General features: G+C 40.5%; 1 protein-coding gene across 6 annotated transcripts in view; it reads left to right on the forward strand.

Moving 5' to 3' along the window:
- The window catches only part of DYNC1I1 (dynein cytoplasmic 1 intermediate chain 1), a 459,873-nt gene that overhangs the window by 237,427 nt on the left and 204,640 nt on the right, over positions 1-17,806 (forward strand). For all 6 annotated transcript variants that reach the window (XM_069729353.1, XM_069729352.1, XM_069729358.1 and 3 more), the window contains 2 exons: positions 7,197-7,286; positions 10,770-10,932. In XM_069729353.1, the coding sequence (XP_069585454.1) occupies positions 7,197-7,286; positions 10,770-10,932 (253 nt within the window). The remainder of the gene's footprint in view (positions 1-7,196; positions 7,287-10,769; positions 10,933-17,806) is intronic.

The following is a 17,806-nucleotide window of genomic DNA, read 5'->3' on the forward strand; positions in this document are numbered from 1 at the left end:
GGGCATGTTAGGTTAGGCTATGGGTTGAACTAGATGGACATATAGTCTTCCTTCAACCTTAATAACTATGTAAGACGCAATACATAGAGTGCAAATGCACATATTAATTTCTAACTGTATTTTCAAAATGAGACATTTAGCAAACAATTGATCAATTATGTATTTCGTCTTAACCTTAGGCTGCGCTGGCTTCTCCCTTCTTTTGCTCTACTATAATACTGCTCCTATGTACAAGAATATCACTACTATAATACTGCTCCTATGTACAAGAATATAACTACTATAATACTGTCCCTATGTACAAGAATATAACTACTATAATACTGCCCACTATGTACAAGAATATAACTACTATAATACTGCCCCCTATGTACAAGAATATAACTACTATAATACTGCCCACTATGTACAAGAATATAACTACTATAATACTGCCCACTATGTACAAGAATATAACTACTATAATACTGCTCCTATGTACAAGAATATAACTACTATAATACTGCTCCTATGTACAAGAATATAACTACTATAATACTGTCCCTATGTACAAGAATATAACTACTATAATACTGCTCCTATGTACAAGAATATAACTACTATAATACTGCCCACTATGTACAAGAATATAACTACTGTAATACTGCTCCTATGTACAAGAATATCACTACTATAATACTGCTCCTATGTACAAGAATATAACTACTATAATACTGCTCCTATGTACAAGAATATAACTACTATAATACTGCCCCTATGTATAAGAATATAACTACTATAATACTGCCCACTATGTACAAGAATATAACTACTATAATACTGCTCCTATGTACAAGAATATAACTACTATAATACTGCCCCATGTACAAGAATATAACTACTATAATACTGCCCCTATGTACAAGAATATAACTACTATAATACTGCTCCTATGTACAAGAATATAACTACTATAATACTGCTCCTATGTACAAGAATATAACTACTATAATACTGCTCCCTATGTACAAGAATATAACTACTATAATACTGCCTCCTATGTACAAGAATATAACTACTATAATACTGCTCCTATATACAAGAATATAACTACTATAATACTGCTCCTATGTACAAGAATATAACTACTATAATACTGCCCACTATGTACAAGAATATAACTACTATAATACTGCCCCTATGTACAAGAGTATAACTACTATAATACTGCCCCTATGTACAAGAATATACCTACCATAATACTGCTCTTATGTACAAGAGTATAACTACTATAATACTGCCCCTATGTACAAGAATATAACTACTATAATACACAGGGCCGGCTCCAGGTTTTTGTGGGCCCCAGGCGAAACAGTTTCAGTGGGCCCTTTTAACACATACCTCAACTCATGATGCACAGATACAACAGAAATATACCATAGGTGTAGTACAATGCCAAAGATTTCACTTCTTACTTTACATGAGTGATATCTATTGTAAATTCTACAATAGCTCAGAAACCAAAGAATCATCAGTGCGTGTGCTGGGGGAATTTAACAGTTTTTATTTTATACCAGACAGTATAGCTCTCCATACAATATTATGGGCACCACATAGTCCTCCATACATTATTATGGGCACCACACAGTTCTCCATACAGTACTATGGTCACCACATTGTCCTCCATACATTATTATGGGCACCACACAGTTCTCCATACAGTATTATGGGCACCACACAGTTCTCCATACAGTATTATGGGCACCACATAGTCCTCCATACATTATTATGGGCACCACACAGTTCTCCATACAGTATTATGGGCACCACATAGTCCTCCACACATTATTATGGGCACCACACAGTTCTCCATACAATATTATTGGCACCACACAGTTCTCCATACAGTAAAATGCGCACCACATAGTCCCATAATATGTATGGAGGACTGTGTTGCCCATAATACTGTATGGCGGACTATGTGTTGTCCATAATACTGTATGGAGGAACATTAATCTGGCTTTTTTATGTTTCTTTTGGTGTAATGGATTCTTCCTGGCAGAGTGGCCTATCAGCCCATGTTGATACAGTACTCGTTTCAATTAGGATATTGACACAATCTTACCAGTACCACCATCATCTTCACAAGGTCTTTTGCTTTTGTCCTTGGATTGATATGCACATGTCGGATCAAAGCATGTTCATCTCTGGGACACAGAACTCATCTCCTTCCTGAGCGGTATGATGGCTGGATATTCCCATCTTGTTTGTACTTCTGTATAATTGTTTGTACAGATGAATGAGGCACCTTCAAGTATCATGAAATTGTACCCAAGGATGAGCAAGACTTGTGCAGGTCCACAATTCTCTTCCTGATATCTTGGCTGATTTCTTGAGACTTTCAAATGATGCAACACAAAGAAGCATTGTGTTTCAGGTGTGCATTAAAATACATCCACAGATGTGTATCTAATTAACTCAGATGTTGCAAAAGAAAAAAAAATATGGTAACTAGTATAATACTGCCCCTATGTACAAGAATATAGTTACTATAATACTGCACCTATGTGCAAGAATATTATTGCTATAATACTGCTCTTATGTACAAGAATAAAACAATTATTACTGCCTCCATGTCCAAAAATATTACTATTATAATATTGATGCTATCATTCACCCAGGAATACAGATTAAAACCATTTTGCTCAAGACCAGGTAGACTGCCAGATCATTGGTATTACATTTCAGCTGCCTGTTAAAGTGTATAGGAAGGGGAGGAGTAAAGAGAAGGATGCAGCAGAAGAAAAAAAGAGAGACAGAGAGAGACAGCTCTCCCTGCTACTTTCTAGTAAACGGTTACATCACCCCAGTGCTGGATTCCCAGTTACACTGCACAGTATTGCTGTATAAAGTGCTCCATGTTGCTGCATTTGAACATGTGCTACACAGAGCCTGGGAAATAGCAATCCCTTATGGGAAACATCTTAGTAGCTTGTCGCCACCAGCTCAGAATCAACAGAAAATTTGAGACACAGTCGAGGGAAAAGTGGGAAAGTGCAAAATACAAGACATATAATGACGAGAAATATTGTTATTCCCCATGTAAACAAAACGGGTGACTTTTCTTGTTGCATAGCCAGTTGAAGTGGCAATAAATGTATACTTTATCTAAATAATAATAATCTTTATATCGCGCTAACATATTCCGCAGCGCTTTACAGTTTGCACACATTATCATTGCTGTCCCTGTTGGGGCTCACAATCTAAATTCCCTATAAGTATGTTTTTGGAATGTGGGAGGAAACCGGAGTACCCGGAGGAAACCCACGCAAACATGGAGAGAACATACAAACTCCTTGCAGATGTGGGATTAGAACCCAGGACCACAGCGCTGTAAGGCTGCAGTGCTATCCACTGAGCATCTAAAATAGAAATGTGCACTGATAAGTAGGTGGGTTATTAAAGAAAACCTGTTACCAGGTCAAAAAGGGTTGTTGTTTTTTTTTTTGTTTCTATTCCCATTGGATTCCATTTTTGCTTTCTTTTTAATCTGACATACAGTTCCAGAGACATGGGCCTTTTTCAGTGTAAATTTTTATGGTCTTTACAAGGGGGTGTTGGCCACAGGAGCCTCTTGGGCATGTTTTTAGGCAGTTCTGCATAATTTCCCAGTGACCAACATTCCCTATGTAAAGATCATAAAAATGAGCACTAAATAAAGTTCCATATCTCTGGAATCTTATGGAGGATCAAAAGAAGAACATGGTATATTGTGCAACAGAAGAGAGATAAGATCTTGATGGACCTTGGGCCTGCCATAAGGGATATTGTTTGGGAAGACCATAGGGTAGAACATAAGAAATACAAGTTATTTCGGTATTGGGAAATGAGTTCAGTCTCACATTTACCTACATGTTTTTATATAAGATTACGGATTTAGATATATACTATATTTGAATCCATGATTTTCCAACACTGGGGTCAACTTGATAGACCACAGGGTCCTTGCAGCATTTGGTTTTTATAAGTCTAGGTAGGCTGTAAACTGGCTAACGCTGTATCAAGGCATACAAAAGGGGGAGTTAGGAGGAAGAGTTAGAATATGGAATGACGTGGATAACAGAGAGTAAGAATTTATCTTCTTGTGATTAGTTGGGATGGCCATGACGGTGGGCATGCCAACATCTCCATTTTTCCATTTCAGCTCCCGTAAAATGGGATAGTTAGCAATTAAATGTCCTTTCAAGAGGACTTGTCACCTTTTTTAACAGTGGTCAGTATTTACTCTTATTTTATTTCCGCTTCTCCCCTGAGTATTCCTTTTTCTTTTCTTTTTAAAACTGAACTCTCATTCTCCCATACTTGTAATTCATTTTGTATCGTTTACATCTTTAGTTTCTTAACATATTCATCTAGGCAGGCATCTTTTCTGAATATGTCTCCATTCTTCATCTTGGTGGACATTCTCTGTTTCTTTTCCTTTCAATCCTCCCATCGGTCTCATATTTCCTAATAAGATAAAGAATGTGATAAAGGTTCCATTTGGTCATTTGTCATATTCTTACGAGGTCCGGCTTGGTTCAATCAAGGATACTCTTGTCCATTTTTTTCTTAGATTCCACAAAAGTCTACACTAACCAAATCATGGCTTGTCAACAATATGATGAAGCTTCTGTTTGGACATTTTTGGTACTAGGGACTCTTAGAAACATGAAGATGAATGGTGTTAAAAGACCATATGGTCAATCTAGTTTGACCTTAGTCCAGTTTTGGACAAGATTCAAGTTTTGGTCTGGTTTGTATTTCTTGTTTCTACAAACATCTACTCTAGCCATATCTTACTAATACTGACCTACAAAGCCATCCATAACCTGTCTCCTCCATATATCACTGAACTAATCTCCCGATATCTGCCCTCACGTAATCTCCGGTCCTCCCAAGACCTCCTTCTCTCCTCCACACTATTTCGCTCCTCACCCAACCGCCTCCAAGACTTCTCCTGAATATCCCCCATCCTCTGGAATTCTTTGCCCCAACACGTCTGACTATCACCCACATTCGGATCCTTCAGACGGAACCTGAAAACCCACCTCTTCAGGAAAGCCTACAGCCTGCACTGACCCCGCTGATTCCTCACCACTACCGGAGCTACCGCCTCACCAACACTTGAGCTTCTACGACCCTCAACCTATTGTCTCCATCCCCACCATCCTGTAGAATGTAAGCCCGCAAGGGCAGGGTCCTCGCCCTTCTGTATCAGTCTGTGGTTGTTAGTTTGCTTACTGTAAACGATATCTATAACTCTGTATGTAACTGCAGCGCCCCAGAGACCTGGTCGTTGCAGTAGTATCGCTCTGCCACTAAGGGGAGTGATGGTACGTCTGATGGCACTAAAGGAGTTCATCTGACCAGGTATCACCAGCACACATTACACTTCACACTCCGGCCACTAGGGGGAGCAAAAGGTTTTATTTACTAGGCCACTCCTCACACTGGCAAAACTAGGGGTTGGATAGGAAGTTAGACAGAAGCTGACTGCGTTTTGTCCAGGCAACATCCCGTGGCAGAGGGTGTTGCGGGGAAGATTCAGGGGGGTCCCTGTCAGGCGTGGGAACCTGGCAGGTACCTAGTGACTAGAACAGAACGTTACGGAACCGCACCTGCAGACCCCACGGCGGTATCCTAAGAAAGAGACACGAAGCGAAGGATATTGTGGACAGTGAGAAACGAGATCAAGCACAAAGGAGAGCCAGTAGGAGTCGTGCCCGGAGAACGGCAACATCCTACTGAGGCGCGTAGCCGGTGGCTGGAACACCGAGGAAGTAACTGACTCTATGCCTTACTTCAAACTCCACAGGAAAGTTAATTATAGGTTGGCTGTCTACCTTACATCACCTAAGCAGACATAGGGGGCAACGCGTGGAGAGGGGCGTCTCTAGGGTCGCGGAAGAACTCCGAGCCTTCCCGTCAAACGGGTGCGTCCTAGCCATAACATACCTGGGGGACGGAGAACTAGAAAGAACTGGAATGAATTAGAAAGAACGAGAATAGAAGTTGTGAGGACTATCCCGAATGCTCAGCAGGGAAGCACTACAACACACAGGCGCTAGTGGTAGGCAACGATTTCCACCTGCAAAGGGAACTCTGGATGTGCCTTCGGACCGGCCGGTCTCAGATAGCCCTGTTAACCGTGCTCTGGATTGAGGATCCTGAAGTCTTCAGTGAAGAGGTAAAGAGACTGCAACCTTGTGTCCTCGTTATTGTCTGCACCTCACACCATCACCATCCACCTTACTGGGAAGCCCTGGGGACACACTTCACCTGTGGGAAGGTATACCATCTAGCTGCCATTCCATCACCCCAGCAGAGCCCAAGCAGGGTCGGTCGCCCTTACTGAACACCACAGGTGGCGTCATGAAACCTTGACAAACTACCATCAACCCTTTTATTGGACGCCCCTTAGCAGGGTCACGGACCGGGTCCAGCCACCGTGACAACCCCAGAACTGAGACAGAGAGGACTGGTACCGAGTAACCTTTGGCCCTGTGTCTGGGGGCGTTCCATAACCCCTTCTCCTGTACAGCACCATGGAATCAATGGTGCTATATAAATAAATAATAATAATAATCTTCATGGTGAAGCTGAAGTCTATCTAGAAAAAGGGCAGCCAATGTTTTACATACCATGGTCTCATCTCATCACATTTTTCTCCGATACCTGAATATCAGTTTGTACATGTCAGATCTTGTAGGTTTAGTCTTTTAAAATATTGATCTTCATCGTCTGTACACTTTCTGCCCAAGAAGTTTTTGAAGATTGACAATTTTTGGTCATCGATTACATATTTTTCCAGGTATAAATGCACAGAACCAATTTGCCTTATATTTGCTGTATTGATCGAAATAAAAAAGAAAGTTGCAGCGGGCAAAGGGGAACCGGAGAAATCATCAATAATACCGGTGACAGCCTACGACTTATTTTTGTTTACCCTTAAGAAATGTTTCCGCCAGGCTTCACTCATTGTCACGACTTGTAGGATTGCATTTATATAAATACTCTAATCATTGCCTGCAAACAAAAGGGGCCCATTTCCTTCGAGTGGTAAATGAGCAGTTTTCCCCTCCGTTACTTTGTATGATTATGGTTGTTTGACGGGCGCATTCTTGTCTTTACCGAGGGGACATTTTCGGCTTTAACTCTTTGTTTTGGTTGTGCAGAAGAGGAAGAGGATGAGGAAATAGTGGAACATAAGACAGATCACGATTCCGAATTTGAAAACCAAGAGGAGAAGCAAGATTCGAAAGAAGGTAAACGGCTACCATGATTGCTTCCATTCCAGCTTTAGTGGTTCATTAAAAACATCAGTAGGATCCCATTAAATCAACCATTAAGTTATAGACATGAGGTCGGAAGAAAAACTTGGAGATTTTAGGCCTCAATTAATTAGTGTGCAAATAAAGCCTCATCATTCATGGTGCGTAAGTGCCAATTCACATCCCAGCCACTAGACCACGCCTGTTTGGCTAAATGCAAGCCAATTGGCGATCATTTATTGCCATACTTGGAGAAGACTACTGGATTTCTATGCCCAAATAGAACGATTGGTAATACTAATGTTCCGTGAGTGCAGAACATCACTTTATCGGCTTCAAATCCCATAACTGACGTTATGCTGTCGAGAACAATAATTTTCAAAGCTCATTTACACTGGCTTGCAAAAGTATTCACCACCCCGTCACCCTTGGCTTTTTACCTATTTTTTTCTATTACAACCCGTATCTAAATATATTTGTAATCTGATTTGTGTGTGATGCATCAGCACTAAATAGTCTAAGTTGGTGGAGTGATAAAAAACTAGGCAAAAAATAAATTTACGGGATAAAATAAATAAAAATTGGTATGTGCATATGTATTCATTCCTTTTGCTATGAAGCCCCTAAAAATTTCAGGTGAAAGGAATTCTCTTCGTAAGTCCCATGCTTAGTGACTAGACGTCCCCCTATGTGCAGTCTAAGTGTCACATGTCTGACAGTATATACACTTTCCATTTTCTGAAAGGCCACAGAGGCTGCAACACCATTAAAGGGGTTGTCCCTTAAGCAAAGTACATTTTAATCAACAGATGTTGAAATAAAAATAAGTTCCACAATTGGATGTGTTAAAAAATGTTCCTGTGCTGAGATAATCTTATAAATGTGTCCCTGCTGTGTACTGTGTAACGTCTGTGTCTGACCGTACAGGAACATGGTCTGATCATATCACATCTCCTGGGGAGAGGAGGATGCAAAAGAGAGTATACAGACATTGCAACATGGGATCTTATGATGGGCGGGAAAAAAAGGAGCGGAATCAAACAAGCCATAGATCAGGTAGGATCAGGAATTGAGCAGACAGTAACATAAGTGAATAAGTACAGAATCAGGTAAAGGTCGGGAAGAACTGGGCATGTGATTGCATGGAGCTAGTAGGAGTGTAGCTGAACAACTGGCATGGTCAACCTAGCAAAACCGGGTATGGGTGCCGTAAAAAAAATCCAATCCATGCCAACAGTGCCAAAATAGTTCATGACCTATAAGTCTCCATGTTACTCTCCGCAAGAAGCGATGTTACCCCATAGACACCTGAAAACTTGAAACTCTTCTTAAAGTTCAAATCTCCAAATTATAAACCGTTGACTATGTTGCATGTCAATTTGATTACTTTCAAGTCTAAAGCTGGGTGTCTTAGATGTCATTGCAAAATCTATAAAGCCATAGTTATCATAGTGAATACTGAAGCAAGGCTAGCACTCTATTAATCTCTGCATGACCCTTATGCACCCCCTGCTGTGAACAGGTAATTAAAGTGGATTATCTGATGGATCGCAGACTAGGCACAGCTGAAAGAGGAATTTGGGAGATGACCGTTTTATGGCCAGTAGAGTTAACATATAACCCTTGGCCTCACTGCCACCAGAAAAGCAAGCAGATTGTTTGAGTTCAGGCTTCAGAATGAATATTGAGGTTTTTATGAATGGCATGGATATGACAGATATGAGAGACTTATTTTGGGCATTGTGATAAAGTGGCAGGTATAACACATTGTCTTACAGCACTGGGTGGTTGCGGCAGCATATCTATGACATGTTTCCTATATCTCTCACCTGGGACCTCCAGGGGCAAAGATATCGTGAAAGTTGGGGATCCCATTATTTTCTAAAGACCTAGCCACATCCCATGACCAGCCCTGTTGGGCTATGTTCACACTTTGCGGATTTTGCTGCGGATCCGCAGCAGTTTCCCATGAGTTTACATTACAATGTAAACCTATGGGAAACAAAAAACGCTGTGCACATGCTGCAGAAAAATCCGCGCGGAAACGCTGCGGATTACATTCCGCAGCATGTCACTTCTTTTCTGCGGATTTTCACCTGCTCCAATAGAAAACTGCAGATGAAAATCCGCAGAAGAAAACGCAGTAAAAACCGCGATAAATCCGCAGTAAAAACCGCAACGGGTTTTCACTGCGGATTTTGGAATTCTGCTGCGGAAAAATCCGCAGTGGAATCCGCAAAGTGTGAACATAGCCTTATAACTAACAAATAAAACTGCACTCTGTAATGCTGTAGCATGTAAACATGAAATATATAAAATTTGAATTGCAATACTGCTCTAGAAAATAGGAAAAAAACTAATATACTTAGCGCATAGTTTGGCCAAGTCAAGCCTACCAAGTAGCCAATGACAAGGCGACCTTCTTTTGCTGGGAACCTTTCCTATTGTGATTCCTCTCTTGCAAACCCTCAAAAAAACATTGAAATTCCAGGTTGCGAGGTAGCAAAGCACAAAAAATGCCAAGGGAGTGAACACTTTCGCAAGCCATTGTATATTCAATGCATTGGAATCGGACGTGTGTATACTATATGTTCACAGTCCGCAATAACCTGTCTAGTAGTCAAGACAGCCGATGCCTCGTCCATCACTCGTCAGTCAATTGCATAATGTCCTAACGATTGGAGGTGTCGACCATGTTCCCCTTACTAATTGATGGCAGTGGTGGGATCTGCGTGATCTCCCAGCTGTTGTCCTCACAGACTGGTGGCAGCGGTGTGGTCTTTGCTATCACCCGGCTGTTCCCTTGACATATTGATGGAAGCGGTGGGATCCGCGTGGTTCCCTTTTTGACAGTGGGTTTTGATTTCCGGCACACACCAATAATGTCAAAGCGTTTTATGCCAAGAACAATGGTGACAATAGTAGTGATGTCCTTTGGGCTTTCCAGTAAATCGTGAAACTAGGCAGCTCATCTTCTTAGTGGCCGGATCATGGTCTAGAACATAGCAGTTGAGGATGGAAATCAAGTCGGAAGATCGTTACCCACCAAAACTAGCATCTTGAAAAGGGATGGTACACAAGCAATGTAAGGAATCATCTCTGAAAATCCACCACTTCAAGAAAACCACCTCTAAGTTAGACCACATAGAGGATCTCATTTATTTTTGTCCTCTTCATTGAGAGAGTCACCTTTAGTAGAACACAATTTTTTACTGCAAAATTATTATTATTATTTATTTTTAGAGCACCATTGATTGGTTAGGTTCTTCCATTTGTCGAATTCTCAAATCCTGGCAAAAAAACGTTAAGACTATCCCTTGTATCTTAAGTCTCCACCATTAGCGTTAGTGCATTATACACGGTATCTACCCCTCTTGGGGTCATATTTTCCATCGTCCTCTCCATTATGCACATAATGTACTGTTTGTAGAAATGATTGATCTGTGATGATGTAATGATCTTTTGTCATTGCCGAAGTTCCTCCCAGAGAACTGACGGAAGAAGAAAAACAACAAGCTGTCCACTCCGAGGAATTTTTGCTCTTCTTCGATCGAACAATCCGTGTTATTGAGCGTGCCCTGGCGGAAGATTGTAATATATTCTTTGACTATAGTGGAAGAGATCTGGCAGATAAAGAAGGGTCAGTCTACTATTAATATCACTTTGTAAAATGGTTCTGAAGATTGGTGACCATTACTAACTAGAAGGCTGCCAGGGCTCAGGGGGTTCTCTTTAATAGGATCATGGAAATTGGGATGGTTGATAAATAGTGATGTAGTATATTGTATTTCATGTACTGTTGGTTGCAGAAATATAGTAGATATATCTTTTCACATAAGGGCAGTATTATAGTAGTTATATTCCTGTACATAGAGGGCAGTATTATAGTAGTTATATTCTTGTACATAGGAACAGTATTATAGTAGTTATATTCTTGTACATAGGGGCAGTATTATAGTAGTTATATTCTTGTACATAGGGGCAGTATTATAGTAGTTATATTCTTGTACATAGGGGCAGTATTATAGTAGTTATATTCTTGTACATAGGAGCAGTATTATAGTAGTTATATTCTTGTACATAGGAGCAGTATTATAGTAGTTATATTCTTGTACATAGGAGCAGTATTATAGTAGTTATATTCTGTACACAGGAGCAGTATTATAGTAGATATATTCTTGTACATAGGAGCAGTATTATAGTAGTTATATTCTTGTACATAGTGGGCAGTATTATAGTAGTTATACTCTTGTACATAGAGGCAGTATTATAATAGTTATATTCTTGTACATAGGGGCAGTATTATAGTAGTTATATTCTTGTACATAGGAGGCAGTATTATAGTAGTTATATTCTTGTACATAGGGGCAGTATTATAGTAGCTATATTCTTGTACATAGGGGCAGTATTATAGTAGTTATATTCTTGTACATAGGAGGCAGTATTATAGTAGTTATATTCTTGTACATAGGAGGTAGTATTATAGTAGTTATATTCTTGTACATAGGGGCAGTATTATAGTAGTTATATTCTTGTACATAGGGGCAGTATTATAGTAGTTATATTCTTGTACATAGGGGCAGTATTATAGTAGTTATATTCTTGTACATAGGAGCAGTATTATAGTAGTTATATTCTGTACACAGGAGCAGTATTATAGTAGATATATTCTTGTACATAGGAGCAGTATTATAGTAGTTATATTCTTGTACATAGGGGCAGTATTATAGTAGTTATATTCTTGTACATAGGGGCAGTATTATAGTAGTTATATTCTTGTACATAGGGGCAGTATTATGGTATACTGTGTATAGTATATAATTATAGTATTACTGAATATATTTTTATTATGTAATATGTTAATGTTTTTGTGTCAGAGATAAGCAGAATTTCTTTTCTCTACAAATTCCTTCAGCTTAGTGTAATATTTGCTGCAATTTTAATAAGGTATGACTGAATGATAACATTATCTACAATGATTCCAGTGAGATCCGCTTTGTAAACTAATTAGTAAAGATCTATGGTCCAGACACATCAGGGATTCCTCCCTTCTCCTTCAGGGGCAGAATAATCACCACTCGGCTCTATTCTAATTAGTGAAAAACAAACATTTTATTAAAATCAAGTACTGAAAATACCATTGTGTAACTGAAAATATATCCGAACCTTCAATTGCATAAAATTGTGAGAGTTTGCCTGCGCATAAATTTATACAAGTAAATGTTACGTATGTCGCCTGCGGTGCTGCCCTTTAGTTAACTTTATAGAAACAATGTAGCACACGAAAGTATCATGTTTCAGCGACAATTGTGAAATCACCTGCCTGTTTTACGGGATCTAAACTTTGCAATAATTTATTTCAAGTCACCTTGAAAATTGCGCAACTTTCCAAAATCTTCTATAATGTTTTCCTTACGGCCGCTCAACAGAACTATGATTCCCCAAATTTAGAAACCTGAATTGGCTGATCCTGCAAAAGAGCTAGAAATACAAAGTAGTGGAAAATGTAGCTCCTCCCCGATGACTGTAAGTGATGGCTGCAGGGAGAATATCACTTCATTTTCTCCCTGAATTCTCCCTTACAATCAGACTTCTGTTCTTGTTTAAAGCTGTATTTATCTGCAGACTATTGCTATGGCTGCAGGTGCTTAGCAATGTTTTCCTTACTAACAGGTTCCCTTTAAAGTCTCTCATTTTTATTCAACACACTTTTCATTTATTTTTTTTTAAACAAAACTGAAGTCCCTGTGTTCAGATGAATTCATTGAAGGGAAAAAAAAAACACCTTTTGTTGCAAAAGTTTACATACTTTCCAATGTGATGCCTCCCATCCATAGGACTGTGATAAGATGCTGATCGTTAGGAGTCTGACTGCAGATCATTTGCAGCTGTTTCAAAAAATTTTCAAAACATTGGAGACTCCCTTTAAACAGTTTGTGACCAGGCATTTATTCTTTTTTTTTTTTTCAAGTAAATTTTACCCTTCTCTTTTTGTTTTACGTTACCTAATTTTTTACATTATGTTTATATTCATACTTTCTTGTTTTTAATTTTGTTTTATTTACTCCTCCCTTTCTTCCTATCTCCCTTTCTTCTGTCTTCCCTTCCTTCCTTCTTTCCTTTCTTCCTTTCTTCCTTCCTTCAATCCTCCCTTCCTTCAATCTTTCCTACCTTCGTTCCTTCCTTCTTTTTATCCTTCCTGCCTCCCTTCCTTCCATCCTTCCTTCCTCTCTTCCTTCTTTCCACCCTTCCTTCTTTCCTTCTTAACTTCTTTTCTTCCATCCTTTCTTCATCCCTTCCTTTTTCCTTTTTTCCTTCCTTCCTTTTTTCCTTCATCCCGTCCTTTCTTCCCCCTTCCTTCTTTCCTCCCTTCCTTCCTTCTTTCCACCCTTCCTTCTTTCCTTCCTTACTCCTTTTCTTCCATCCTTCCTTCATCCCTTCCTTTTTCCCTTCCTTTTTTCCTTCCTTCCTTTTTTCCTTCATCCCGTTCTTTCTTCCTCCCTTCCTTCTTTCCTTCCTTCCTTCTTTACTTCCTCCCTTCCTTCCATCCTTCTTTCATTCGTCCCTTCCTCCCTTCCTTCTTTCTTTCCTTACTTATTTCCTTCCTCCCTTCCTTCCTTCTTTCCTTTCATCCTTCCTTCCTCCCTTGTTTCCTTCCTTCTTCCCTTCCTCCCTCACTCTCTTCCTTCCTTTCTTCCTTCTTTCTTTCTTTTCTTCCTTTTTTCCTTGTTGTCCTCCCTCTCTCCCTCCCTCAGAATTATATATATATGTGTATGTTTTAATTGACGATTTTCCCTGTAACTCTGGCTGTCATATTACTGCAATTTACCACTCAAATCCAGCCCCACACCTGTACTGTAGAGCTGATCTAGGTCTTAGACCCAGCAGCTGGTATCCATTGATCATATGATTGCTAGGATGGGAAGAAGTGTTAATATTGCTTTGTATCTAGTGTAAAGCAGCGGGGCTGGTGCAGTGTGACAGACAGGCAGTGACCCAACAAAGTTCAATCAACAGTGTCTTTTAATAGTCAGCATACTCACAAATCAGAAAGTAACTAGGATCCTCTGAATCGCAGCTGGGAAACAAGATAGTCTGTAACCGGGATCAGTTACCGTGGGCGACTGCACCGCCATGTACGGTGAGGGGTGTCAGGTCTTTTGGCTCTGCTTAGGTTCTGTCTTGCCTCACACAGGTGGAGCTCTGCAGAGCCTCCTGCTCTACCTGCTTACAAAATCAAAACTTACACCCCAACCCTCTGCTGCAGGGTTTTTACAAGGAACCCGTGGCTATAGGCCCCATGAAAAACCCAGCCGCGGAGGAAACAGTCCGCCCAACTACCTTCCTGTAGTCTGTTTAAAAAATGAAAGCCCATCATAGGTTTTCCTAAATCTGCCCTGGACAAATAGCATGCCCAAGACCAACACTGCTATGCACATAGCAAGCCTCGCCCTCGCATACGACCCCGGTCACTGTTTCCCACTAGTGATCTAGAAGACAGAGACAGTAATGGACCATCTCTGCTCTCTATGGGGAATCTGGCTGTCACCGATAGCTGGCTCTTCGCACATGCAGCTGTCTCTGCAAGGATATTCTAAACCTTTTGTGCAAAGTCATATGTGGACCTGCTTGAGGTTTTAAGACATCGAGAAGGTCCACCGGCAGTGTTTTTATTTTTTTCTTTGTTTATGTTTTATATTTTTCTCTCTAGTGGGAATTTATTATTTTGGGCGATTCAGGAATCTTCCCCTAGTGGTGTCTGCAGACAACCAGACTATAATAATGTATCTCTTTATCTATGCAGGGTATTTGGAGCTCTGTATCAGATGCATTCTGATCCCTCACCGATCATCAGCACATATCTGCCCGTATGATATCTAACCATTTTTTGTAATGATATTAGTTATCCTTTAAAATGCAGGACATTTTCTTTATATCACCGGTCTCAACACTGTAATTCCATGCTCTAATGACCAGATAATGGAGCGCCACGTAGGTCACTTCATATATAAGGGGGCTACAGGGACCTTGCCCGGCATTATTTAGAGCCAGGACCATACCGGCATTTCTCTGCGCCCAGGAATCAGAATTTTCCCGATCTCTTAATATGAGGCCAGTCGTGCCATTTCCCTGTGCCAATCATGTCCTATTCTTACGGCTTTGCATGGCGCAACCATCCAAGAATGTCGATCATGGTGAGCTGGACTTTGTTCGATGGCGCAACCATCGCATTGTAGGCTGATTGGAAATCAATGAGTAATTAGCAACGGTAATTATCACTGATACGCTCCCTATGGACGCTTTATAGAATATTCCTAAATGTTTCAGCTGCCTACGAATATCGCCATGCGCTAATACACACCGGTGCCAGCAGGGCCGCCTCTGACATCCTCGCCAGGTCTTGTCACGTCTGCCGGAGCGTCGGCTCCCAGCGCGTTCTGTCATTTGTGATTCATCAAACGCTGGGGAGCAACGTGAAAACCCGGCCAGGTGATGGATGATGACAGCTGTATTTATAGAACCGCCATAAGCAGAACACACTTGGCATCATTTATGACATGTAGACTCCGAGCAAAAATGTGGCTCCGTTGTAAAACTCCTGCCCGTGCTTGTAAATATATATATATATGGTTTACATTTCCAATTTACTAAATTAAAAGGGAATTTCCTAACACCAAAACACTGGGACCATTGGAGAAGAATGGGAAGGAGCCACTGTATGGGGCTAAAAAGCTTCACTGTAAAAATTATAGGGGTGCGCATCCTGAGAGCTCGCAGAAAAACAGCAATTTTAAAACTTGCATTACCTGTGGCTTTAATAAATGAAAGTTATGGGATTTAGTAAAACTATAGTTCAGTATTTAGGCTATGTGCGCACGTTGCGGATTAGGCTTAGGAATTTCTGGTGCGGATTCTGCCTCTCCTGGCAGAAAACGCACCTGCGGATTTGTCGCGTTTTTTTGTGCGGTTCCGCAGCGTTTTTTGTGCGTTTTTGCTGCAGTTTTCTTGCGGATTTGCTTTGTTTTTTACCCCTGCGGTTTTCTATAATGGAATGGGTACAAAAACGCTGCAGATTCACAAAAAAGAAGTGACATGCTACTTCTTTTAAACCGCAGCGTTTCCGCAGCGGATTTTCCGCAAGGTGTGCACAGCAATTTTTTTTCTCATTGATTTACATTGTACTGTAAATCAATTGCGGATCTGCAGTGTTTCTGCACCCCAGAAAACGCTGCGAATCCGCAGAATCCGCAACGTGTGCACATACCCTTAGAGGCAGGGATTGCAGATGTCCAACATAAGGGCCATACAGGTTACACCAGTAGGCTGCACCCCTCAGTGGAGTTGTTCGGATTCGGTCGCCAAATCTGAATTTGCCATATTCGTGCAATACTGGTGCCCTATTCCTGCCAAATGTATGCTTGATGATCGGTTCCGAACATATTTGGTCATTTCTACTCCCATTGACTCTAATGGCGTTCGGTTGTGTTTGTATGTGTTTGTGTGTATTACAAAATCAATATTTGCTGGCGATCGTATTCAGAACAGAATCCAAACAAATTTGCTGAACTCTAGACTTCAGGCCTCCTTCGGATTCTCATCTAGCCTGAAAGTTAACAGAAAACTAGCAGAGACGAGAGAAAATGATGGTTAACATGATGTTCAGACATAGTTGTGCTTTACATCATTCTGCCCTCTTAAGTCATTCATAGGTCCATTTATCCATCTATCCATACATACATACATCCATCATCAATCTATTATCCATCACTCCATCTATCTAACCATTCATCCAACCATCCCTTCATCATCCATCCATCTTTCCACTCATCATCGACATATTGTCCATCATCCATCCCTCCATCCACCCATCCTTCTATCCATCCATCTATCTCTCCATCCATCAATCCATCATCCATCCATTCATCCATCATACATCCATCATTCATATATCATCCATCCCTCCATTCAACCATCCATCCCTTCATCATACATCCATCCCTTCACCATCCATCCATACCTCCATCATCCATCCATACCTCCATCCATCACCGACCTATTATCTGTTCCTCCAAGCATCTCTCCATCTTCCCATTCCTCCATCATCCTCTATCTCTCCATCCAGTCTATCCTTGTTTTCCATCCTCATTTCCCAAATGAATCTTTAATTGATGTCAGACAAGGATAATTCAATGGGGGAAACAGGAAAATTGTCACCACAACCTGTTCTGGGCGATATAATTCACAGTGTTGATATCCTGAGCGTACGGTAAGGACTGGAACTCTCCCAGGAGTTTCTAGATATCTGTGTGTGTCTTTATTATCAATATTGTCTGTAATAAAAGATTCACCGAAGCTCAAGAGATTATCTGTTCTTCTATTAATGGCCTAATTAATTATGCCTTTAATTTAACAAGCCCATCTATTTCTATCTATCTCCAGTGGGGAAAATAAGTATTTGATACACTGACAATTTTACAGGTTTTCCCACCTACAAAGAATGGAGAGGTCTGTAA

The sequence above is a fragment of the Ranitomeya imitator genome, chromosome 6, assembly GCF_032444005.1.
Source record: "Ranitomeya imitator isolate aRanImi1 chromosome 6, aRanImi1.pri, whole genome shotgun sequence".
Lineage (NCBI taxonomy): Eukaryota > Metazoa > Chordata > Amphibia > Anura > Dendrobatidae > Ranitomeya > Ranitomeya imitator.